Source organism: Eriocheir sinensis, chromosome 22, assembly GCF_024679095.1.
Source record: "Eriocheir sinensis breed Jianghai 21 chromosome 22, ASM2467909v1, whole genome shotgun sequence".
Lineage (NCBI taxonomy): Eukaryota > Metazoa > Arthropoda > Malacostraca > Decapoda > Varunidae > Eriocheir > Eriocheir sinensis.
In genome coordinates this window covers 10051617-10079205 of record NC_066530.1, presented here as the reverse complement: position 1 = coordinate 10079205, position 27589 = coordinate 10051617, and the positions used below count along the sequence as shown (strand labels likewise).

The 27589-nt window shown below is 41.2% G+C and overlaps 1 protein-coding gene across 2 annotated transcripts in view; it reads right to left on the bottom strand.

Moving 5' to 3' along the window:
• LOC127002018 (putative inorganic phosphate cotransporter) overlaps positions 1-22467 on the bottom strand; it is a 35009-nt gene extending 12542 nt beyond the window's left edge. Inside the window, exons 1-8 of one of the 2 annotated variants that reach the window (XM_050867339.1) lie at positions 22324-22467; positions 18960-19056; positions 11572-11611; positions 10166-10371; positions 8926-9162; positions 8317-8404; positions 3103-3323; positions 1727-1876 (exon numbers count right to left, since the gene is read on the bottom strand). In XM_050867339.1, the coding sequence (XP_050723296.1) occupies positions 1727-1876; positions 3103-3323; positions 8317-8404; positions 8926-9162; positions 10166-10371; positions 11572-11611; positions 18960-19055 (1038 nt within the window). In that variant the 5' untranslated portion in view covers position 19056; positions 22324-22467. Of the gene's footprint in view, positions 1-1726; positions 1877-3102; positions 3324-8316; positions 8405-8925; positions 9163-10161; positions 10372-11571; positions 11612-18959; positions 19057-22323 lie in introns of both variants that reach the window. The other variant, XM_050867340.1, reaches the window with a different exon arrangement.
• Between the last annotated feature and the right edge of the window lie 5122 nt (positions 22468-27589).

The window sequence follows — 27589 nt, the reverse complement described above, 5'->3', positions numbered from 1 at the left end:
TTCACTGATAGCCTGGTAACATATAGTCCCAGGTCTTTCTCTGCCTCTGTGGTGGATAGTGGTGTTTCCCATGTGGTATTGGTGTGCTGGATATCCCTTCACTGCTAGCCTGGTTACATATAGTTCCAGGTCTTTCTCTGCCTCTGTGGTGGATAGTGGTGTTTCCCATGTGGTATTGGTGTGCTGGATATCCCTTCACTGGTAGCCTGGTAACATATAGTCCCAGGTCTTTCTCTGCCTCTGTGGTGGATAGTGGAGTGTTTCCCATGTGGTATTGGTATGCTGGATATCCTTTCACTGGTAACCTGGTAACATATAGTCCCAGGTCTTTCTCTGCCTCTGTGGTGGATAGTGGAGTGTTTCCCATGTGGTATTGGTATGCTGAATATCCCTTCACTGGTAGCCTCGTAACATTCACTCCCAGGTCTTTCACTGCCTCTGTGGTGGATAGTGGTGTGTTTCCCATGTGGTATTGGTATGCTGGATATCCCTTCACTGGTAGCCTGGTAACATATAGTCCCAGGTCTTCCTCTGCCTCTGTGGTGGATAGTGGAGTGTTTCCCATGTGGTATTGGTATGCTGAATATCCATTCACTGGTAGCCTCGTAACATTCACTCCCAGGTCTTTCACTGCCTCTGTGGTGGATAGTGGTGTGTTTCCCATGTGGTATTGGTATGCTGGATATCCCTTCACTGGTAGCCTGGTAACATATAGTCCCAGGTCTTCCTCTGCCTCTGTGGTGGATAGTGGAGTGTTTCCCATGTGGTATTGGTATGCTGAATATCCCTTCACTGGTAGCCTCGTAACATTCACTCCCAGGTCTTTCACTGCCTCTGTGGTGGATAGTGGTGTGTTTCCCATGTGGTATTGGTATGCTGGATATCCCTTCACTGGTAGCCTGGTAACATACACTCCCAGGTCTTTCTCTGCCTCTGTGGTGGATAGTGGAGTGGTATGCTGGATTTCCCCTCCCAGGGTGCAGGACTTTACATTTTTCTTCACTGAATTGCAGCAGCCACTTTTTGTTCCATTCCAGTAGCTTGGTGAGGTCTTCTTGTAAGAAATCCACAGTCAAGGGGTTAAGCACTCTATCTTAGCACTCTGTAACACTAATAAAAACTAAAGCACTCTATCTTAGCACTCTCATACACACTACCTTACCACTTTTTAACACCAGTAAAAACTTAAGCACTATCTAATATCTAGGGACAGATATAGGGCCAACAGTATATGTAGTAGGCTCACTGGCTCCTTACTCCACTGCCTATACCATTTCTAAGTACCCAGATGCTCACAATAAGGCAAAAAAAACTGAGACACATATTAGACCAATGCATCCCAATGTTGTTACACTGCTATGATTTGTTCGTCCAAGTAGGAACCAAGATATTTATAAGGTTCTGTTGGTAAGAGAACCGGGTAGGACACGTAGTAATGGGTTCAAACTGGATAAATTCAGATTCAACAGGGACATAGGCAAAAATTGGTCTACTAACAGAGTGGTAGGTGAGTGTAACAGGCTGATCAGTCATGTGGTGAATGCCAATACAACTGTCACATTAAAAAATAGATTAGATAAATTCATGGACAGCGCAATTAGGTGGGGTTAGATACACGGGAGCTTAGGTTCAAAGGAGCTGCCTTGTACAGACCCATTGCCCTTTTGCAGACTCCTACGTTCTTATGTCCTTATGTTCTTAAGTGTAAATATCTGTCCCGACCCACCTGCTTCATGTCAAAGTGCTGCACGTTCTTGAGGTACGTGGGCAGCTCCGTCAGCAGGCAGTAGAAGCCCCAATTGTGTCCGATGTGAGACACCACCACCACCAGGAAGGGCACGGAGGTCAGGATGGAGTGCCAGGGTACCTCCAGACCCTGCAAGAAAGAACACTAAATACACAACAAAATCAGTCTGCCTTCGTCTGTATTTCCTCCTGCCTATGACTTGAACACTTCCACTAAATACACAACAAAATCAGTCTTCTTTCGTCTCTCTTTCCTCCTGCCTATGACTTGAACACTTCCACTAAATACACAACAAAATCAGTCTTCTTTCCTCTCTCTTTCCTCTTGCCTATGACTTGAACACTTCCACTAAATACACAACAAAATCAGTCTGCCTTCCTCTCTCTTTCCTCCTGCCTATGACTTGAACACTTCCACTAAATACACAACAAAATCAGTCTGCCTTCCTCTCTCCTTCCTCCTGCCTATGACTTGAACACTTCCACAGGGGAGTATCAAGAGACCTCAAGTACCACCACAAAACCATGAAGGGCACACAGATCAACAAAATCAGCCTTCTTTCCTCTCTTTCCTTATATTTGAACAGTTCCAACCCAAAAACTGTCTCCTGGACCCCAATAATGAGATTCACTTGTAATTATCATTAAAATTGTTCATTCCTGGTGTTTCTTGGCGATAGTTATGCGTCAGGAACCGGTAAATACTATGCTCTGAGTATGATAATCTGGCAACGGTGGGTGAGAGGCAGAAGGGTCTAAAAATACCAACCTAAATGGGAGTATCAAGACAACTCTCCATCCAAAATCGACCCTCTCTTCTGGCCACTCTGTTCTATCAACTTTTACAGGAGCAGAACTTGACAACCTTTTCTTTCTTTTCTGTTGTTGATTTAGCCCTTGAGCTGCTTCCTTCACTGCTAAAACCAAAAAATTATGCTCGGTTTTATTTTCTTATTCAAGGAGGCAAACGAGGGCAAAACAAAGCCATACATCAGAACCCTCAATACACTGTCCCCCAAAAAAAGTAGATGGAGGAAAACACCAACAAAGATCAATTGAGGCGTTCAGGGCCATAAAAATACCCCTGGAAATGCCCACAACTCCTATGAAAGCCTTGTCAAATGGGTCTACCAACTGATCTATTTCCTTCTACCTCTAATCTCTCCACAACTCCCAACACTGTATCCTCCCCTGCTCTCTTTACATGTCCAAACCATCGGAGTCTTTCCCTTCTGAGCACTGTTTCCAGGTCCTCTACTCCACATCTGTTAGCTACATCTGCACTGGACAACATGTCTTGCCACCCTTACACTTCTTATAAAAGGAAAAAAGGCTGAAAGAACAGACTCAGCTCACCATCTTCCCTCTGTGGTCCCCGATGCCCTGCTTGATGTAACACTTCTCGGCTGCGGTGATGGTCGGGTGTTGGTCGGGAGAGTCGTACGTGTGCCGGAACCAGAACCAGCTCCACACCAGACTCAGGGCACCGTACACGTAGAACACTGATGGCCAGCCCCACTCTGACTGTATGAACCACCCGCTCAGTGATAACGTTACCACCGTTCCCACGTGACACCCTGGAACAAGAGGAAAAATAATGTGGGTGGTAGACCAACATATTGTCACTCTTGAAAACATTGTGACATCCTGGAATAGAGAGAAAATAATGTGAGTAGTGCATCAATATATCGTCACTCTCGTAAACACTGTGACAGCCTGACACGAGGTAAACAAGGTAGGATATGTGGATCAATTTTCCGTTGTGACAGCCTGGTATGTAAGGGAAATACCATCATTCCTCGCTTTACAAACTTAATTCGTTCTGGGATGTTGATCACAAACCAAAAAACTCATAAACCGAATCAAACACACACTGTAGCGCTGAAAACACAAAGATCACACACTGGAGCACAAACGTAAGCGGACACAAATGCACGGGCGTCACCTCTGCGAGTGTACAATGCAGACTGAGACCCCGTTCCCATTGTATTCCACTCTGAGCGCTCTCGTCTGGCGCCAAACAAAGGGAACCCACGCTCGCATTTTCAACTTGTACAAACAGGATGCTCATACACCAAGTCACCGCTCATAAACGAAGGCATTTTTTGTGGATTTTTAACGCACGTTAATCAAAACACTTGTAAAGTAAGGCACTCGTACATTGAGGTATTTCTGTAAGTGTGACGAGTGGATCGACATGTCATCACTCTCGTAAAAAGCCTGGCAGCCCAACGTAATGAAAAGTAAAGTATGATTAGTTTGGAAAGTTTGGAAAGTTTCGTTTAGTCAGCACAACATCTGTCGTCATATCAGAAAGAGACAGAAGGGGAAGGAATTATAAAAGAAGGGAACTTGCTCTCTTAACTGACTCTTGGTCATCCTCTCTTAGCCGTTTCAGTGAAACTTTCTCTGTTGCGCTAGACATATCGAAAGCCTTCGATAGAGTCTGGCACCAGTCTTCACTTTCTAAACTGCCCTCTTTCGAATTCTATCCCTCTCTCTGTTCCTTTATCTCCAGTTTCCTTTCCGGCCGTTCTATCTCTGCGGTGGTAGACGGTCACTGCTCTTCCCCTAAACCTATCAACAGTGGCGTTCCACAGGGCTCTGTCCTATCACCCACTCTCTTCCTGTTATTCATCAATGATCTTCTTTCCATAACAAACTGTCCTGTCCACTCGTATGCCGACGACTCCACTCTGCATTATTCAACTTCTTTCAATAGAAGACCATCAAAACAGGAAGTACACGACTCCAGACTGGAGGCTGCAGAACGCTTAACCTCAGACCTTGCTATCATTTCTGATTGGGGCAGAAGGAACCTTGTGTCCTTCAATGCCTCAAAAACTCAATTTCTCCACTTATCAACTCGACACAATCTTCCCAACACCTATCCCCTATTCTTCGACAACACTCAGCTGTCACCTTCTTCAACACTAAACATCCTCAGTCTATCCTTAACTCAAAATCTCAACTGGAAACTTCACATCTCCTCTCTCACTAAATCAGCTTCCTCAAGGTTGGGCGTTCTGTATCGTCTCCGCCAGTTTATCTCCCCGACACAGGTGCTATACATATACAGTGGCCTTGTCCGCCCTCGTATGGAGTATTCTGTACATGTGTGGGGAGGTTCCACTCACACAGCTCTTCTGGACAGAGTGGAGGCTAAGGCTCTTCGTCTCATCAGCTCTCCTCCTCCTACTGATAGTTTTCTACCTCTTAAATTCCGCCACGATGTTGCCTCTCTTTCTATCTTCTATCGATATTTCCACGCTGACTGCTCTTCTGAACTTGCTAACTGCATGCCTCCCCACCTCCCACGGCCCCGCTGCACACGACTTTCTACTAATGCTCATCCCTATACTGTCCAAACCCCTTATGCAAGAGTTAACCAGCATCTTCACTCTTTCATCCCTCACGCTGGTAAACTCTGGAACAATCTAATCTTCCTTCATCTGTATTTCCTCCTGCCTACGACTTGAACTCTTTCAAGAGGAGGGTATCAGGACACCTCTCCTCCCGAATTTGACCTTGCTTTTGGCCACCTCCTCTGGCTCTTTTATGGGAGCAGCAATTAACGGGCTTTTTTTTATTGTTTTTTTTTTGTGTGTGTGTGCCCTTGAGCTGCCTTTTTTTTAAAAAAAAAAAAAAAAAAAAAAAAAAACAGATCCCAGGAGACGGGACACAACCCCCAATTAATACCTGGTACCCATTCACTGTTGGGTGGACAGGGGCGTAGGGTATTGGAAAAGCCGCACAAATTTTTCCACTCTGCCCGGGCTCCCGAACCGGGAACCCGGGCTCTTTCGATTGTGAGCCAAGTGTGCTAACCACTGCACCACAAATCCCCCAAGTATGATTAGTGGATTATCATATCAACGTGAATTATCCTCAGTAAACTGATATAGGAATCCTACACCAAATAAAACTTCATACAAGTAATATAAATAAGGGAGTGTTTGTACTATATGAGTGTTAGTCAGTCAGTCAGTCAGCCAGCCAGCCAGTCTATCAGTCAGTCAGTCAAATATGCATGTTATGCACCTATACAGGTGCCCTGCACATCATTAATCCAGATCCAGATCCAGGTCAGCATTAGCACACCAGTCAGCTTACACATGAAGGAAGCTCAGTATTGGATGTATACAGGAACTTGCCGGCATTCAGAACAATACAGACTTCTCATTTTAAACTAATGTAAAATTCAACAATAATAATAATAATTATAGCAGCAGTACTATTAGCAGCAACAGTAACAGCTATTTACAATATATACATAAAAGATTCAGATATTCTATTCTGTAATGCAGTAATCCCTCGTTTATCGCGGGGGTTGGGTTCCAGAACCCCCCGCGACAGATGAAAATCCGCGAAGTAGCGACCTTATATTTATTTTATTATTTGTATATTATATTTTATTTATATCATATACAAGCATGCATCTCTATGAATCTCGCCCCAGCCCGTGTGAACACGGTCACCCAGCCACTAGTTTCTCAAGAGAGATTCAAAGTCGCCTACATTTCACGGGAAACTCATCGAAATTCTAGCCAGAAACTCAGTCACCAACATGTCGGTTAATTTCTCGTGAGGTCGGTAAGTTGTGGTCACAAGAAGAAGAAGAGCGAATCAGCTGTTCGGTTTAGTAGCCGCGTGTTTATTCCAGAGTACTGTTAAGAGTTCCACGAAACTAGATAAGCTTGGAGTAATCATGCTGAGCTGGAGGCTAAGGCTCTTCGTCTCATCAGCTCTCCTCCTCATGCTGATAGTCTTCTACCTCTTAAATTCCGCCGCAATGTTGCCTCTCTTTCTATCTTCTATCGATATTTCCACACTGACTGCTCTTCTGAACTTGCTAACTGCATGCCTCCCCCCCTCCCGCGGCCCCGCTGCACTCGGCTTTCTACTCATGCTCATCCCTATACTGTTCAAACCCCTTATGCAAGAGTTAACCAGCATCTTCACTCTTTCATCCCTCACGCTGGTAAACTCTGGAATAATCTTCCTTCATCTGTATTTCCTCCTGCCTACGACTTGAACTCTTTCAAGAGGAGGGTATCAGGACACCTCTCCTCCCAAAATTAACCTCTGATTTTGGACACTCCTTTAACCTCTGTTCGGGAGCAGTGAGTAGCGGGCCTTTTTTTCTTTTTTTTCTTTGCGCCCTTGAGCTGTCTCCTTAGCTGTAAAAATAAAAAAATAAAAAAATAAATAAAAATAAAAAAAAAAGTTTAGGACTTGAGTCTTGTCCAAGTGTAGCCACCGCCTCATCCTGTCTGGGTCCTCACTGCCAACTTCTTGTAGCATTTAACGGTAGTAAGCTGTAACACACTCTCCCTTTGTCTCCGAGCTAACCACTCACGAACCAACAAATGCTACGGTCGCTGAGCCAATCAGCGCCCAGGATACAGAACACAGTGCTCTGGTTGGTCACCTCCCATCCATCAGCCAATAGTGTGCTGTGTATGATCACACGTGGGCAAACTAGCTCAAGAGGAAGCGGCCGTAGCTGTGTTTTCCATACGTGCGAGTCTGTGTCTACTCATCTGCTGTACGCATTTAATATTCTTCAAATATGTTCTAATTAATATTTTTAAATCTTTTTATATTGTTTTCAATGTTTTAGGCTAGAAAATGCTTCTTTTACTGCAAAATAATTAAAATAATAAATATATTACAATACCTCCATACCGCAAAATCCCGCGATATGGCTAAAAATCCGCGATACGAAACTAGATATTAACAATTTTAAAATCCGCGATACGAAACTAGATATTAACAATTTTAAAATCCGCGATACGAAACTAGATATTAACAATTTTAAAATCCGCGATACGAAACTAGATATTTACAATTTTAAAATCCGCGATACGAAACTAGATATTTACAATTTAAAAATCCGCGATACAGTGAGACCGCGATAAGTGAACCGCAATAAGGCGAGGGATTACTGTACAACAATTTCTGGGTATGAGATCAGACCTACAAGCATAACTGAGTCCCTTTTGAAGTTATGAAGATAAATGTTCTTATTGTTTACTGTATAACTAATTATCTAACCTAACAAAACCCAAAACAGTTACTATAGGTTTTGACTTGGTTCCTTACTAATGAGATTTTTATACAGCAAAGTGAGGTCATTCTTTGTTGATTTATACCATAAGGTGCTGGCTATCATGTGTTTGAAGATACCATAAACTTAACCTAACATAACAAAACCCCAAACAGTTACTATAGGTCTTGACTTAGATAATTCAAATATGCTCCCTAACTAATGAGACTTCCTAAACAACAAAAAGAGGTCATTCTTTGTTGATTTATACCAGCAGGTGCTGGCTGTCATGTGTTTGAAGATACCCTAAACTTAACCTAACCTAGCAAATCCCCAAACAGTTACTATAGGTCTAGACTCAGAAAAAGTTTGAACCTAACCTAACCTAAGTTTAACTATTGAGAGGGTTCTTTAACTGACAGTCATTAAGATGCATCAGTCATGTTTAACTGTATCTGTCCTTGACTGGCCCACTCATAAAGTCCGTCAAGTCCCCAACACTGTCTTGGCGTCACACAAACCTCCAATAATGCGGGTTAGCGAGCGTGCCCTTTCTTGGGGAGGAATCCAGTAGGACACTAGCATGTTCATGGACGGGAAGGTCACCCCCTGTGGATGACAAAAAACAGGCATTGTAACATTGGAACTATTCATGACAGCAGCAGATGATGTAATATGGTGGTCCCAGCCAGAGTTATAGACTAGGGGAGTGTGCCACCCTCACACCCTCACAGGCACTTTGTTGTTATCATTAGAGCTATGTGAAATTCAAATTGATGCTGATATAATAATGTTTTGTGTGTGTGTGTGTGTGTGTGTGTGTGTGTGTGTCTGCAAGAAATAGAAGAACATGTGGTTATAAGTGGAAAGAACAGGTGAGAAGAAAGGGAAGAAGATAGAGTGAGAAACAGAAGATGTGGCAATAAGAGGAAGGAATAGAGGAGAAGAAAGAAGAGGTGCTGTGCTGTTACAAAAGAGACTCACAAAATTCAAACTGATGCTCATACAACAGTGTTTTCGTGTGTGTGTGTGTGTGTGTGTGTGTGTGTGTGTGTGTGTGCGTGTGTGCTCTAGGTACTGTCAGGATCTCAGAGAAGTAACCACAACACAAAAAATCACTGCATACTCACCTCCGCCATGCCCACTAACATCCTGGTGAGCACAAAGGCCCCCGTGGAGTGTCTGGCGGCCACGGGGGACAGCAGGGTGAGGACGGCCGTGAGGGTGATGCCGGCCCCATAGATGCGGCGCCCCCCGAACCTGTCAGCGAGGCGGCCCCCAAGGTAGTTTGTGAGCAGGTACCCATAGAAGAAGCTCCCCAGCACCAGGCCTTGGCTCTGCTCATCCCAGTCAAACTCCCCTGCCTGCTGATGGGAACTACTATTATTATTATCATTAGTAGTAGTACTGTGCTCTAGCCCACTCATATTCTATCCAAATCACTTATGCAAAAGTTAAGAGTCATCTGTATTCTTTCATCCTTTCCACTTATTACTATTATTGCTATTATCATTATTATTATCATTATTATCATTATTATTGTTCTCTAACTCATCCCTATTCTATCCAAATCCCCTATGCAAGAGTTAACCAGCATCTTCATTCTTTTCATCCCTTTCACTGGTAAACTCCTGAGCAACCTGAAGTCCTTCCTATGTATTGCCTCCTGCCTACATACTCTTATTATTATTATTGTACAATAGCTCACCCATATTCTATCCAAATCCCCTATGCAAGATTTAACTAGCATCATTATTCTTTCACCCCTTTTGCTGGTAAACTCTGAAACAGCCTGAAGTCCTTCCACCATATTGCCTCCTGCCTACATACTCTGACCATCAATGTTATTATTATTATTATTATTATTATTATTATTATTATTATTATTATTATCATTGTACTCTAGCTGATCCATTGTCTATCCAAATCCCTTATTCAAGAGTTAACTAGCATCTTCATTCTTTCATCCCTTTCTGGTAAACTCTTGAACAGCCTTACTGTACATATTATTTTTATTATTACTATTTTTATTATCATTATTGTACTCTAGCTCAACCCAAGTCTATCCAAATCCCTTATGCAAGAGTTGACCAACATCTCCATTCTTTCATCCCTTTTGCTGGTAAAGACTGGAACAGCCTTACTTCCTCTGTATTGCCTCCTGCCTACATAGTCTGCCCATCAGTTATCATTATTGTTATTAGTGGTATTATTATCATTATTATTATTACTATTATTACTATTACTATTATTTATGACATGGTACCAGAAACACTTGGCAAACCACAGACTTCCCACACCTAACCTCCACCACAGCACCCGTTCCCTGACTAACAAAACAAGACGCAAAACAACCAACTCAGTACTTGCAGATTCACTTTCCCAAGGCGACTGTTCGTCCTCCCGGGGCGGTGGCAGCGGGGCGGGGCACTCGTCTGAGAGGCTGTGTAGCTCCTTACTCTTGGGGCGCGTCTTCACCATGGCAACGATGGCGACGGACAAGTTTACTCGCATGGCGTAGATGCAACTGAACCCAAAGAACAGGAGCAGGATGAGGTTGTGCCGCTTGCCAAACCCTGTCAAGAAATAATATAAAGTTAGAAGTTGGAAAGTTTCATCTAGTCAGTGCAACATCTGTGGTCATATGCCGGAGAGACAGAAGGGGAAGGAATTATAGGAAAAGGGAACAGATCCCAGGAGACGGGACACAACCCCCGATTAATACCTGGTACCCATTCACTGTTGGGTGGACAGGGGCGTAGGGCATCGGAAAAGCTGCCCAAATTTTTCCACTCCACCCGGGAATTGAACCCGGGCTCTCTCAGTTGTGAGCCAAGTGTGCTAACCACTGCACCACGAAGCCCCCATATATAAAGTTGGATGTTTTCACGCTGACTGCTCTTTTGAACTTACTAACTGCATGCCTCCCCCCCTCCCGCAGCCTCGCTGCACTCGACTTTCTACCCTTGGCCATCCCTATACTGTCCAAACCCCTTATGCAAGAGTTAACCAGTATCCTCATTTCTTCATCCCTTCCACTGGTAAACTCTGGAGCAGCCTTCCTGTCTGTATATCCTCCTGCCTGTGACTTGAACTCTTTCAAGTGGAGAGTATCAGGACACCTCTCTATCCAAATTTGACCTCTACTGGCCTTTCGCTCTCGTTTTTTTTTTTTTTTTTTTTTTTGAGCAGTGCCTGGCCGGCTTTTTTGTTGATGTGTTTTGTTTTAGCCCTTGAGCTGCCTCCCTGGCTATATAAAAAAAATATAAAAAATAAGACAATTTAATGTTAGATGAAGATAACAAATAAATTAACCAAGACTTTTTTTTTTTTTTTTCTTCTTCTTTTTACATCTCTGCCTGTAGCGCCGGTAGGCTTTCTTCAGGGGCCAGGTGGTCGGCCCAAGCCCATTATGGCACAGGCAATTTTTATAGTGGCGCCAGTGATGCTAGCTAGATACGATGAAACCTCAGAAACAGGAGAAACCCTAACAAAAAAATATATAAAGTTAGATCCAGATAACAGACAAATTTACCAGCACGACAGATGCAATTAAAACTCAGAAACAGGAGCAAAATAAGGGTTGAGTGGCTTGCTGAACCCTGACAAAAAAGTAATATATAGTTAGATGCAAAGTTACACTACACAGGGAGAGCCAAGGTAATGACTATTTAGGCATCAAAAGCCAGAAGAGTGTCATAAGAGGTAAGAGAAAAACACTTGACACAACAGGCATCATTAAAAGTAAGGTCAACTGATAAATAACAAACACTCACCTGTTTCTCCTGCGTCGCCATCCCCATGATATTTTTCAGACTGCAAGTAAACACAATACAACCAGTTAAAACAAGGTCTGCTAACTCGTCCATCAGCCTATAAGGAGTGGGCCATACTTTCTTTGACAAATGAACACGAATATTAATACAAGACCCATCAAACAATACCCTGGTTCTCCCTACTCTGACTACAACATAATTCTTTACCCAAAAATTAACACAACAATGCAGCCAGTTAAAACAAGGTCTGCCAGCCACTCCATCAGCCTACGAGAAATTTCTTTGACAACTGAACAGAAATATAAATACAAGACCCATCAAATAATACCCGGTCACCCCTACTCTTAATACGGCATCAATACAAGACCCATCAAACAATACCCTGGTCACCCCTACTCTTAACCCTTTCATTGCTAAATGCTTGCAGCGGGCATTAGGCGTATTTGCTGGTGGCGCTAAACGCTCGCTGCGACCTCCAGCCGCGCTCAAATCTACCGCGTATGAGAGTGTTCCAACACTAATTCTCACAACACAGGATTGCCAATTGAGTGGGTTCTTCACTAAATTTGGTGGAAAACCATGTCAGCCCAGCGCAGAAAATCTACAGAAAAGCAACTGGTGGATGTTAATTGTTGACCAATATAGCGACATTTTTGCATTGCTTCACCAATCACATGACTGATATTTTGACCAAATAGTTGTAAATTTTGCAGTTGGCAATACTGCCCTGCCAGCACACCATCATCAAGAGATCTACAGTAGTTGCCTTACGGCTGACCGTCGCGCACGTATAAATGTACGTCTTCACAGACAACACCCCCTGAACGTGCCTGTACTTTCACAGGAGAGGCTTAAATTACCGAATCGTATTGATCGTGGCCTCCTCTTTCCAATGGTGTTTTTGTTTTTTTTAGCTGTGATGAATAGTTTTTGAGATACAGCGGTTAAAAGAGCGAGCACTAGTGTCACTTGCTGGTGGTGCTAAAAGCTCGCTGCGAGCGCCAGTCACACTCACAGCAAAAAACACCCCCTGAACGTGCCTGTTTGTTCACAGGAGAGGCTTACATAACCGAATCTTATAGATCTTGGCCTCCTCTTTCCAATGGTGTTTTTGTTTTGTAGGTGTGATGAATAGTTTTTGAGATACAGCGGTTAAAAGAGATCCACTTCCCCCGCTGGGGTGCCCAAGCACGCCTGAGGGGATATTCTCGTTGCGAGCGCTTAGCAATGAAAGGGTTAATACAGCATCAAACAATACCTTGGTCACCACTAGTCTAAGAATAACATAATTCTTTACCCGTGAAAGTTGTGTCCAAGTTACATATTTTAGTGGGGAGAATTAGACTAGAATAACCTAAATAAATAAACATAAATTCTGGGGTGTTTTGATAGAGAAAGTTAGACCAGAAAACATTAATAAACAAACATGAATCGAGTGTTGTTTAGATGGGAAAAATTACAGCAGAATGACCCTAAGATATAAGCGTCAACTGGGTGTTGTTTTGATAGGGGGAGTCAGACCAGAATAACCTTAACAAATAAACACAAATTCTGGGGTGTTTTGATAGGGAAAGTTAGACCAGAATAACCCTTAATAAATAAACATGAATCAAGTGTTGTTTTGATGGGGAAAATTACAGTACAATGACCCTAAGAAATAAGTGTCACCTGGGTGTTGTTTTGATAGGGAAAGTCAGACCAGAATAACCTAAACAAATAAACACAAATTCTAGGGTGTTTTAAAAGGAGACCTCAGACCAGAATACCCTAAATGAATTGCCATAAATTAGATGTTATTTTGAAGGGGAAAATAATACAGCATAAACTGATGAAATAGCCATAAATTGTTTGGTATTTCGATAGGGAAATTTAGACCGGAGTAACCTAAACAAATAAACACAAATTCTAGGGTGTTTTAAAAGGTAACATCAGACCAAAATAACCTACATGAATAGCCATAAATTAGATGTTATTTTGAAGGGGAAAATAATCCACCATAAACTGATGAAATAGCCATAAATTGTGTGTTATTTTGAAGGGGAACACAGACCAGAATACCCTAAATGAAAAGCCATAAATTAGGAATATTGTAGAAGAAAGAAAAAGAAGAGAGAGAGACAGAGGATGATAAGTAAAGAAAGAAGAAACATGGAAAAAGAAACAAAGCCGAGGAGGAGAAGAAGAGAGAGAAGAAAGAAAAAAGTATGAGTGAAAATAATGAAGGAGAAGAAAGAGACAGGATGATAAGTACAAGAAACAGTGAATAAAATCAGGTGTTATTTTGAAGGGGAATATAAACCAGCATATTGTAATGAAATAGCTTTAAGTTGTGTGTTATTTAGATAGGGAAAGTTATACCAGAATAAACCTTAATAAATAAACACATAATTGGGTGATATTTTGATGGGGAAAGTTAGACCAGAACAACCATACATAAACACATAAATTGGATGAGAGAAATGGTTGTTGGAAGGGTATGAAAAAATTGAAATAGTTGTTGGTAATAGTTGTAGGAAATAGTTGTAGGAAATAGTTATAGGAAATAGTTGTTGGTAATAGTTGTATGAAATAGTTGTTGGTAATAGTTGTATGAAATAGTTGTTGGTAATAGTTGTAGGAAATAGTTGTTGGAAATAATTGTTGGTAATAGTTGTATGAAATAGTTGTTGGTAATAGTTGCAGGAAATAGTTGTATGAAATAGTTGTTGGTAATAGTTGTAGGAAATAGTTGTATGAAATAGTTGTTGGTAATAGTTGTAGGAAATAGTTGTAGGAAATAGTTGTTGGTAAAAGTTGTAGGAAATAGTTGTATGAAATAGTTGTTGGTAATAGTTGTAGGAAATAGTTGTATGAAATAGTTGTATGAAATAGTTGTTGGTAATAGTTGTATGAAATAGTTGTTGGAAATAGTTGTATGAAATAGTTGTTGGTAATAGTTGTATGAAATAGTTGTTGGAAATAGTTGTATGAAATAGTTGTTGGTAATAGTTGTATGAAATAAATGTTGGAAATAGTTGTTGGTAATAGTTGTAGGAAGTAGTTGTATGAAATAGTTGTTGGTAATAGTTGTTGGTAATAGTTGTATGAAATAGTTGTTGGAAATAGTTGTATGAAATAGTTGTTGGTAATAGTTGTAGGAAATAGTTGTAGGAAATAGTTGTAGGAAATAGTTCTTGGTAATAGTTGTATGAAATAGTTGTATGAAATAGTTGTTGGTAATAGTTGTAGGAAATAGTTGTTAGAAATAGTTGTTGGTAATAGTTGTAGGAAATAGTTGTTGGAAATAGTTGTATGAAATAGTTGTTGGTAATAGTTGTAGGAAATAGTTGTATGAAATAGTTGTAGGAAATAGTTGTTGGTAATAGTTGTATGAAATAGTTGTATGAAATAGTTGTTGGTAATAGTTGTAGGAAATAGTTATTGGTAATAGTTGTAGGAAATAGTTGTATGAAATAGTTGTTGGTAATAGTTGTAGGAAATAGTTGTATGAAATAGTTGTAGGAAATAGTTGTTGGAAATAGTTGTATGAAATAGTTGTTGGTAATAGTTGTATAAAATAGTTGTAGGAAATAGTTGTATGAAATAGTTGTTGGTAATAGTTGTAGGAAATAGTTGTATGAAAATTAATAGTTGTTGGTAATAGTTGTAGGAAATAGCTGTATGAAATAGTTGTTGGAAATAGTTGTTGGAAATAGTTGTTGGAAATAGTTGTATGAAATAGTTGTTGGTAACAGTTGTATGAAATAGTTGTTGGTGTATGAAATAGTTGCTGGTAATAGTTGTAGGAAATAGTTGTAGGAAATAGTTATTGGTAATAGTTGTTGGAAATAGTTGTTGGTAATAGTTGTTGGAAATAGTTGTTAGTAATAGTTGTATGAAATAGTTGTTGGTAATAGTTGTAGGAAATAGTTGTATGAAATAGTTGTTAGCAATAGTTGTATGAAATAGTTGTTGGTAATAGTTGTTGGAAATAGTTGTATGAAATAGTTGTATGAAATAGTTGTATGAAATAGTTGTATGAAATAGGTGTTGGTAATAGTTGTATGAAATAGTTGTTGGAAATAGTTGTATGAAATAGTTGTTGGAAATAGTTGGATGAAATAGTTGTTCGAAATAGTTGTATGAAATAATTGTATGAAATATTTGTATGAAATAGTTGTTGGTAATAGTTGTATGAAATAGTTGTTGGTAATAGTTGTATGAAATAGTTGTTGGTAATAGTTGTATGAAATAGTTGTTGGTAATAGTTGTATGAAATAGTTGTATGAAATAGTTTATGAAATAGTTGTTGGTAATAGTTGTATGAAATAGTTGTTGGTAATAGTTGTATGAAATAGTTGTTGGTAATAGTTGTATGAAATAGTTGTTGGTAATAGTTGTATGAAATAGTTGTTGGTAATAGTTGTATGAAATAGTTGTATGAAATAGTTGTATGAAATAGTTGTTGGTAATAGTTGTATGAAATAGTTGTTGGTAATAGTTGTATGAAATAGTTGTTGGTAATAGTTGTATGAAAAAGTTGTTGGTAATAGTTGTATGAAATAGTTGTATGAAATAGTTGTAGGAAATAGTTGTTGGTAATAGTTGTAGGAAATAGTTGTTGGTAATAGTTGTTGGAAATAGTTGTTGGTAATAGTTGTATGAAATAGTTGCATGAAATAGTTGTTGGAAATAGTTGTAGGAAATAGTTGTAGGAAATAGTTGTTGGTAATAGTTGAAATAGTTGTATGAAAGAGTTGTAGGAAATAGTTATTGGAAATAGTTGTTGGTAATAGTTGTAGGAAATAGTTGTAGGAAATAGTTGTAGGAAATAGTTGTTGGTAATAGTTGAAATAGTTGTATGAAAGAGTTGTAGGAAATAGTTGTTGGTAATAGTTGTAGGAAATAGTTGCAGGAAATAGTTGTTGGAAATAGTTGCTGGTAATAGTTGTAGGAAATAGTTGTTGATAATAGTTGTTGATAATAGTTGTTGGTAACAGTTGTAGGAAATAGTTGTTGGTAATAGTAGTAGGAAATAGTTGTAGGAAATAGTTGTTGGTAATAGTTGTATGAAATAGTTGTTGGAAATAGTTGTTGGTAATACTTGTAGGAAATAGTTGTTGGTAATAGTTGTAGGAAATGGTTGTTAGAAATAATTGTAGGAAATAGTTGTTGGTAATAGTTGTAGGAAATAGTTATAGGAAATAGTTGTAGGAAATAGTTGTTGGTAATAGTTGTTGGTAATAGTTGTTGGAAATAGTTGTTGGTAATAGTTGTATGAAATAGTTGCATGAAACAGTTGTTGGAAATAGTTGTAGGAAATAGTTGTAGGAAATAGTTGTTGGTAATAGTTGAAATAGTTGTATGAAAGAGTTGTAGGAAATAGTTGTTGGTAATAGTTGTAGGAAATAGTTGTAGGAAATAGTTGTTGGAAATAGTTGTTGGTAATAGTTGTAGGAAATAGTTGTAGGAAATAGTTGTTGATAATAGTTGTAGGAAATAGTTGTTGGAAATAGTTGTTGGTAATAGTTGTAGGAAATAGTTGTTGGTAATAGTTGTAGGAAATAGTTGTAGGAAATAGTTGTTGGTAATAGTTGTATGAAATAGTTGTTGGAAATAGTTGTAGGAAATAGTTGTTGGTAATAGTTGTAGGAAATAGTTGTTGGAAATAGTTGTAGGAAATAGTTGTTGGTAATAGTTGTAGGAAATAGTTGTTGGTAATAGTTGTAGGAAATAGTTGTTGGTAATAGTTGTAGGAAATAGTTGTTGGAAATAGTTGTTGGTAATGGTTGTAGGAAATAGTTGTTGGTAATAGTTGTAGGAAATAGTTGTTGGTAATAGTTGTAGGAAATAGTTGTTGGTAATAGTTGTATGAAAGAGTTGTTGGAAATAGTTGTAGGAAATAGTTGTTGGAAATAGTTGTATGAAATAGTTGTTGGTAATAGTTGTTGGTAATAGTTGTTGGAAATAGTTGTTGGTAATAGTTGCTGGAAATAGTTGTTGGTAATAGTTGTAGGAAATAGTTATATGAAATAGTTGTTGGTAATAGTTGTAGGAAATAGTTGTAGGAAATAGTTGTATGAAATAGTTGTAGGAAATATTTGTTGTAAATAGTTGTTGGAAATAGTTGTATGAAAGAGTTGTTGTAAATAGTTGTATAAAATAGTTGTTGTAAATAGTTGTATAAAATAGTTGTTGTAAATAGTTGTATAAAATAGTTGTTGGAAATATTTGTATGAAATATTTGTATGAAATATTTGTATGAAATAGCTGTATGAAATTGTTGTATAAAATAGTTGTATGAAATAGTTGTTGGAAATAGTTTTTTTTTTTTTTTTTTTTTTACAACAAAGGAGGCAGCTCAAGGGCACACACAAAAAGAAAACAATAATAAAAAAAAAGCCCGCTACTCGCTGCTCCTAAAAAAGAAACAAAAGAGGTGGCCGAAAGGAAGATCAAATACGGGAGGAGAGGTGTCCTGATACCCTCCTCTTGAAAGAGTTCAAGTCGTAGGCAGGAGGAAATACAAATGAAGGAAGATTGTTCCAGAGTTTACCAGCGTGAGGGATGAAAGAGTGAAGATGCTGGTTAACTCTTGCATAAGGGGTTTGGACAGTATAGGGATGAGCATGAGTAGAAAGTCGAGTGCAGCGGGGCCGCGGGAGGGGGGGAGGCATGCAGTTAGCAAGTTCAGAAGAGCAGTTGTGTGAAATAGTTGTTGGAAATAGTTATGAAATATTTGTCGGGAATAGTTGAAATAGTTGTTGAAAGTGTATGAAACAGTTAAGATAATTGTTGGTAATACATTGTGTATAAAAGTTAAAACAGTTGTTGGAAGCACATAAAATCCTTGAAATCATTGTTGGAAGCACATCATCAACCTCTCCCCTCATAAAAGATTACAGGAAATTATGACATGAAACAGAAGATGATGATGATGATAATGAGGAGGAGGAGGAGGAGGACGACACACACACTGATGAAAAACAAATATAACTGTCATTCCCCGAGAGCATATTTTTCTATTTCCCAACACGTCCTCTGCGTGTATCGAAACACACGAGAAATTAATCAAGATAAGGGTATTCGCCAGCTGCTTGGGATTGAACCCGCGACCAGCGTGACGGGAGAGCCACTCCTTACCAAGTTGGCCAAAGAGGTACCCCACTCACCAAGTGGGTTATGGGAGGCTCCCTTATCAGGCCTAGTCGCCACACTATATAATGACAGATATATTTAAACACAGACAAAGTAGGAAAACACGAAGAGAAGGAAAGAAGGAAGAGGGGATGAATGGATGAAGGAAGGAAGAAAGAGAGGATGACTAGATGAATGAGTGAATAAACAGATGAAAGAGAGTACAAAGGAGGAAGAGGAGTGACGGTAAAGCCAGTGAGCAAGAGCTGTACCTGTTGATGTGTTTGTGGGGCGGGGTCGTCACTCAGGGTCTTGCTGTACCCAGAGTAACGGAAAAGGGACGTCCAAATTCGGAGGAGACCCTTCATCCTGTGGAGAAGATGGACAAACCACACTTAGAGCCCCTTTCCCTTAGAACCTCTTTCCCTGCAGTCAATCATCCTTTGGTTCTCACAATAAATGTCTTGGGAATGAAATATGCAAAAGAGGAAACACCATTGTACAGTGGAACCAAAAACTAAGAGCCGATTTCACAGTCCAGTGTCTTTGTAATCTTTCCCTCAGAACCTCTTTCCCTGCAGTCAATCATCCTTTGGTTCCCTTAATTGAAGTCTTGGTATTGAATATGCAAATGAGGAAACACCACAAGAAACAGTGGAACAAAAAACTAAGAGCCAATTTCACAGTCCAACACAGTGTCTTTGTAATCTTTCCCTGCAGTCAATCATCCTTTGGTTCCCTTAATTATAGTCTTGGTATGGAATATGCAAAAGAGGAAACACTACAACTAACAGTGGAACAAAAAACTAAGAGCCAATTTCACAGTCCAACACAGTGTCTTTGTAATCTTTCCCTCAGAACCTCTTTCCCTGCAGTTGGAGGAAAAACAAACTCCAATTCTTCTTTTGATCTGTTACGTGTTGATGCCGCAAGATAGACTTTTTGCCGAAATACCATCCACTTGTGCAGTGCTGGGGTGCGCCATTAATGCGAACAAGTTCCCCGACAAGTCGTTTTACAGACTACCAGCTACCTCCAACCCAACAGTAACCCGTTGCGATGGTGAACAGTTACTCTCGTGCACGTCGCCCATACATGAACCCACTTTTTCTCATATACCAACAGAACTTCAGACTGGGCAATGGTGGACACATATATATAAGACTGGGCAGTGGTGGACGTGTTGGGTGAACTGGTAGCGCTGGGTAGCGTACTGCACCCACATCGTGATGGACGGCTCACGGCCGCGGGCTACCACCTCACGCTTTTTCTGATTTTTTCCAGTCACTATAAAACTACCCACATGCTGTCCTGAAGACCACCCATCAACGGGACCGGAGAGCCTGAGCAAGAAAGAATCTTAATCAAGAACGAGGCATGAGGGCATGCAAGATGCCAAGACTATATCGCTATAAACATTTCGCAAAGCCGCTGGGGGGGGCTGGGCCAGGCCCCAGGCCTGAAGAAGCCTCTTGGCTCACCAGGCCCCCCACGGAAGAAGATGCCTAACCGCGCGGCAACACAAAAAAAAAAAAAAAAAATGCAAGAGCCTAGGCAGTGGTCAGGGTAAAATTCTAGTGTTTGCCCATACTCCCCCCTCCCCTCCATACAAGCCTGGGGACCTGGTGGGAATGCGGGGTTTCGGGTGGGGGACACGAAATCCGTCGCATTCGCGTATTTTTTTAGTGGGGGGGCGATAAAAACTCCTAGATCTAGGAAATTCCCTAAATTTAGGAATTTTCCTCCCACCACCACTAAAATAAGCGTTTGCGACGAATTTAGTGTTTCCCATACAAAAACCACGCACTCAGTGGATCCCCAAGCTTGCTTTGGGAGAGAAGCGTCGTGAACCCACCAAACAATGCTCACCTCACCATCTGGCGTGGCACCGGCGGCCATCTGTGCTCACATAAACCGCCTCCACCACACTCATGCCCTCTCACTAGTAGGTTGTCACCTCATCGCAAGGTTTCTGTCCTCCAAGTAGAGTCCGTGGCACCAAACACAGTGTATCTTCATTGTTTATCACTGACACAGTAAAACCACCGGCTAGCCGGGATCCATCCATCACCGCGCCTTTAACAATACTGCGGCTTGTGCAGGAAGTACAGGCTCTCGAACCTCTTGCCCGAGCTGTTCGAACACATGAATCCTTACTGACCGGATTTTGAATCTGCTTCACGGGCTCGTATTCCCAGTATACAAGGTGATTGTGGATATTGACTCCGCGCCTCCAGAATACGATAATACGCCTCCATATAACATAGTAAAAAAAAAAAAAGTACTTAAAAGTAAAGAAGCCGAATTAATCCCCTTCCCCCAAAGATCTTTGGGGACCTGCGTGAACTCGGGGTATTTGGGTGGGGGAGCATATTTAAACTACCCCAACCGAACTTTACGACCTGCTAACGACCCCCTGCTAACCAAGGGGGGGGCTGCACCCCCACTGGACCCCCCCCTCTCTTAAAGGTGCGTGTTCTAAAAAAAATAAATAACCACGCGTGGTGGACCTGGTCTCACATGCGTGGGCTAATGGCTAACTAAGCGTACCATCGCTAACCTAGTGTACCATCGAAAATAGTATTATGTAAAGGTGCGTGTTCCAAAAAATAAATAAATAAATAACCACGCGTGGTGGACCTGGTCTCGCCTAGCGTATCATTGCTAACCGGATCGTTGGCAACGCTTCTCATATTGCAATGGCGTCGCCATGTAAACACATCGTCCGTATGTATAATATACCCCTAAGTACAATATGGAGGCGTAATATCATATTTTCGAGGTGCGGTGTGATTTTCAATAATTACCTTGCGTGGTTTCCATACGTTGTAAAAACAACCTGGAATGTATGAAATTTCCCTACATCTAAGTAATTGTAAGGAATTTCCCTACATCTAGGGTATTTTTCAACCCCTCATAACTCAAAAACTATGCATTTGCGACGCATTTCATGTTTACCACCTCATTCCCCGAAGTCTCAATGGCCCCCTAGCCAATTTTGGTTGCGAGGGGTGAGTATGGGCAAACACTAGAATAATACCGTGGTGAGGGCAATATAGAAGAGGACACATATGATGGAGAGGTCAACAGCTAGGCAAAAGAAATGACAGACTGGGCAATGGTCAGGACACTTGTTGAATACTGGACAATGGTGGACACATACCCTATGTTGGATACTGTACAATGGTGGGCACATGTAGAAAACTTCAACACATGGACAAAATAAGTGACACATGGGCTCGTTATCACCTTGGAGCACACGCACACGGGAAATGCTCATAACACATACGTAGGAGAGAACACATAATATTACATGGGAGGACAAATACGGACACATACTTGGAAGAGGACAACAGCTGGACAAAAGGAATGACAGACTGAGCAATGGTCAGGACACATATGTAATAGGACAAGATAGAGAGCAATGGTCAAGACACATGTAACAGGACAACAGAGAGGAATGGTCAGGTCACATATAACAGGACAACAGAGAGGAATGGTCAGGACACATATGTAACAGGACAAGAGGAATGGTCAGGACACATGTAACAGGACAACAGAGAAAGCAATGGTCAGGACACATAGTTGGAGACTGGGCAATGGTGAACACACACACACACACAGAGTAGAGGATACCTTCGCCTGGGACACTGACAGGGAGACTAAAGGGTTCAATGACACATGGGCAAAACTCTGATCTTGATCTTGATCTTGATGTCACAGGTGGCTTATGATTTCCCCCCAGCCAGCCTTTGTATCGGCAGCTCCTGTAAAAGAATAACAAAAACACGCGGAAAGTCTATGTTCTACTCGGGGCTAGGTATCATTCCCTACATCTTGCACGCCACATGCTCTCCAGGAACTCTTTCATCGCCTCAATCACGTCCATTCGTCCCAGCTCTTGGTCTGTGTTAAGACGAACGGGACAACTACCTCACCAAGACCAAGAGTGCCCTACATATTAAAACTGACACAGGCAAGAGGAAACCAAGTGCGACATGTGTGGAGCTGAAAAAGAAGATCTGAGGCACTTCCTACTCTGGTGGTGCCCGGCCTATGCAGAGGAAAGGAAGAAATGTGAAAGGCTGCAGCAACCATACGTAGAAGAAGAGGGCGACATCATTGGATTGAAAATGACCACACCGAAGAAACTAAAGCAACAGTACAGAAGTTTTGGACAATAAGAGAAAAAAGAACGAAAGAAAAAGAGGAAAATAATAAACCCAGGCACATCAGCGAGTGCCGTTAAAAAGGTGAAACTTCCTACTACTACTCACAGTTATATAATTATATAACTGTGACTACTACTACTACTACTACTACTACTATATGTATACTACTATTTTTCGGTTCCCAAACTCTCATAAATTATTTGGCAAGGTTTTCGTAGGAGTTTTGGGCATTTTCTGGGGTAATTTAGTGGTCAATGATCCTTATATTTCTTCTGTCACACAATTATCGACTATACAACACCATCGACAAAATTATATATTTTTTTTACAGAACTCGATCAATAAAAAAAGGCCTGCTAATCGCTGTTCCTATAAAAAAAAAGTAGAAATTAAATAAAGAAAGTAGAAATGAGAGGTCAGGTACGCTTCCACCTCTCACATCAATTATTTCTAAAGCCCAATGATATCAACCGCGTTCTAATGAGTGTGTTTTTAAGTTCATGGCACAGAAGAAGGGTCAAACTACTACAGGGTCATAAAATTATCTCAGCAAATACCCCAAACTCCTAATGGAAGTCTTGTCAAATGTGTGTGCTTCGGGTCCGAGATGTTTATGAAGGCCGCTCTTTCCTCTCACATCAACTAATTCCAAAGGCCTAAAAGGAGATCAACCGCGTTTTAGGTTCATGGCACAGAAGAAGGGTCAGACTACCACCAGGTAGAGTCCCTTATAGAAAGTCCCGACAACCTAAGATCTGGACGCCATTATTGGCCCTGTTTTTCACCGCGCTTTTCAAACGCTAGCACACGCTCTCTTTTTGTATTTCTGTTTCACAGCCATACGGGTCGTCCAATGAAACTGAACACACTTGTGTCAGACCTGCACACCTTCCTCTAACAGCCAGCAGGGAGCCAGAAGAAGCCAACGAGCTCTGGGGAAATAAATAGGACAGTTTGTGTCTACATCAACAGGTATCGCCAACCCACCATTACGCCCTCATACTTTACCATAATTTGGTCACCAGCCGTTGTAATGTGCCGTAAGAAGGTGACAGGAAATTATTATTAGCCTTGCGACCAGCACTCAGAGGGTAGCCTACCGAGAGACTTCACACAAGTCTGGGTGCTTCTCTTTGAGTGTTGCTGCCGTGATGGATGGATTTAACAATACTTATCGTTGTAAAACATTATCGGCACCAGTTGGGGAAGTCTTTCTATTACCTACATATCCCTTCATCGCCTGACCCTTGCCTGCAGGGAGGGACGCTGCCTCCTGAACGTCATGAGCCTTGATACACTTGTCATGGGCCATGGCGTGGCTGACACACTACCCAAGCTCCATCAATGCAAAGGCACTTTGCTTCCTTTCCATTACCTGCTTGCAGTAAACTTTAGCATATGGAGAGGAAATTAGTGTTAACTAATTATCTGGGGGTGGAGGAGGCCCTGATTCCATTACTCGTCGTGCTGCTCTCTTTAAATTATTGTGTTAACACACACACACACACACACACACACACACACACACACACACACACACACTATTGCTGCAATAAATGTTTTGTGCGATACCAAGGTATTTTGAAGATAAGTCATCAATAATTATAATTCAATAACATTTAATTTAATTTAAATACTTATTGTTGATTAAAAAAAATAATACAGTAAAATACTAAGGCCATGTAAACGTGTTTCATTTTGTTTGAGGGTCAAAATAGCTAGGTTTAGAGAATACTGAAGGAAAATGTCTTCAACATATTATAATGACATTGGTACCCAAGAAAATGAAGACTGTGCAACCTTAAACATTAGGCTATTAAATAAAGATGCACTTATAACCCAACCTAGAGGAGTTTCTAGCTGAAGAGCCTTCACATGAGCAAATAGTAACCTAATCTATCACCGCTGAAATAGTAATATTTCCCCGCATTTTAAAATCTCATAAACGAGTAATAATAATGGAAACGGTTACCAGAGTGATGATTAGTAAATACAATCTAAATAAACAATGTGTTAACTTTTAAGAGTGAGTTGGGTGTGATTCTAGAATTTTACCAAAACTGGTATGGCTCACCAAAAGCTAGCTTCTGTTCATTAAACTCTTGTAACACGTCCAGTTTATTAGACTGTGGCCTTGATGAGTGTGAAATCTCCATTGTGAGTCTGCAATAACAGCTAGAGCCCTGTGGGAGAGATCACTTCCAATAATTTTGGCCGTAAGGGCCACAGCTTCCCTCATCAGCTTCGATGGCTGGACCTGATCGATGTGAACGATTGTTTCAGTCCTTGTAGCTGTGCCTCTCTCACAATGATTTCCAATTTTCCATAGACAGTACAAAGGGAGGGCGGTTATGACAGCAAGACACACACAGTGGCAGTGTGTGTGTCTTGCTGTCATAACCGATGGTTTCCTCCCAAGACGACTGACTGTTAGCACACCGCTGTCTTCTCAGCGGCCTTGCAGTTAAATTATACACTTTGTATCCCCTCTGTGGCATGTTGCTGTAGCCGAAGGCTAGGCATCAAGGCATTGTTACAGGGTCATAAAAGTACCCCTGCAAATACCCAAAACTTTTATGAAAGTTTTGTCAAATGTGTATGCTTCGGCTCCGAGATGTTTATATGGCTCTCGAGATCTGCAGACGCCCTTGCCTCTCACATTAATTATTTCCAAAGGCTTGAAAGGAGAGCAACCGCGTTCTAATGAACGTGTTTTTAAGTTCATGGCACAGAAGAAGGGTCAATACTACCCCCAGGGTCATGTAAATCTACCTCTGCAAATACCCAAAACTCTTATGAAAGTCTTGTCAAACGTGTGTGCTCCGGCTCCGAGATGTTTATGATGGCCTAAAAGATCAACCACGTTCTAATGAGTGTTTCTGTTGGTTCATAGCACAGACGAAGGGTCAAACTGCAGGGCCTTAAAACTACCCCTGCAAATACCCAATACTCCTATGGAAGTCTTGTCATATGTGCATGCATTGTGCTTGGGTGCCGAAATGTTTAATTCATATATGTCCCTTTCCGTCCACGCCACATATAGAGACTACCGTATAGGTGAAGACCAAAGAGACTATTACTGTAGTCTCCTTGGTAAAAACAGTAGCCCATATTATCAAACTTCCAAATCTTAGTAAACATCTAAAGAGGCTCTCGCAGAAGTTCTTGGGGTCTCCATGAGCGGTAGTTTTGGAACAGAGGTGACCAAGGTGCATGTGTGAGGTCTTCTAAGCTATCAAAGTCCACCCAACGGCTACACAGACTATACGTGGAAGACTGTGGCCCATATTATCAAACGCATCCAAATCTTAGTTTATACATGCAACCTTGGGGTAGGCGGTGGCTGAGTGGTAGCGTGCTGGGCCCACATTCACCGCGTGAGGGACGACGCGAGTTCGAATCCCCACGCTACCACCTCGGATTTTTCAGTCACCGCCGAATGGCTTAAAACTACCCACATGCTGTCCTGAAGACCACCCATCAACCCGGATTCTAGAGGAAACCGTCCAAGTGAATCAAGAACGAGTTCCGGGGGGCAGCATGAGCCAAGAGAAGATGGCGCCACTATAAACACTTGCCTGCGCCATGACGGGTTGGGACCGACTACCATCCAGGCCCCTCAAGCAAGCCTACCGGCGCTAAAGTTCAGACGTAAAAAAAAAAAAATGTTGTCTAAAAAGGCTCTCGCAGAAGTTGTTGGGGTTTCCATGGGCGGTAGTTTTGGAAGAGGTTGTGGCGACCCAGGTGTGTGAGGTCTTCCAAGCTATCGATATCCACGCCAAGGCTACGCAGACTACGTGGAGACTGTGGGCCATGTCATCAAAATCATCCAAATCTTAGTTTACATATATCTTAAAATGCTGTCGCAGAAGTTGTAAGGGCCGGTATCCATGGGCGGTAGTTTTGGAACAGATTGTAGCGACCAGGTGTGCGAGGTCTTCCAAGTTATCGATGTCCACGCCAAGGCTACACAGACTACGTGAAGACTGTGGCCCATATCATCAAACTGATCCAAATCTTATTATATTTCACATGTATATGTAAATTAACCCGGTAGCAGCGACGGGCCAAATTTGTGTCTTTACCGTGTAGCAGCGATGGGCCAAGTTTTTGCCATGATATAAACCCCCCAAAATAGATGATGCATAAACTGATCACAAATGCGTTGATGTGTATTATGAAATGGTTTGTGTAAGTGATGATTTTTTCTCATTAATTCGCTTAGAGGGGTCTTAAGAAACATGATCCCAGCAGCTACCGGGTTAAAAGGCTCTCGCAGAGGTTGTTGGAGTTTCCATGGGCGGCGGTTTTGGAAGAGATTGTCAGACCCATATTATCAAATTCTTCCAAACCTTAGTATATATGCATCTAAAAAGGCCCCCGCAGAAGTTGTTGGGCTTTCCATGGGCGCTAGTTTTGGAACAGACTGTACGTGGCTCATATTGCTAAACTCATCCAAACCTTAGTATATCTATATTTAAAGGCTCTCGCAGAACTTGTTTGGGGTTTCCATGGGCGGGAGTTTTCGAACAGATTGTGGCCCATATTATCAACCTCTTCCAAACCTTATTACTACATCTATTTAAAAAGGCAAGTTGTTTGGGGCTACGCGTGGAGGGTAGTTTTGGAACAGATTGTGGCTCATATTATCAAACTCTCCCAAACCTCATATAAAAAGGCTCTCGCAGAAGTTGGTTGCGTTTCCATGGGCGGTAATTCTGGAACAGATT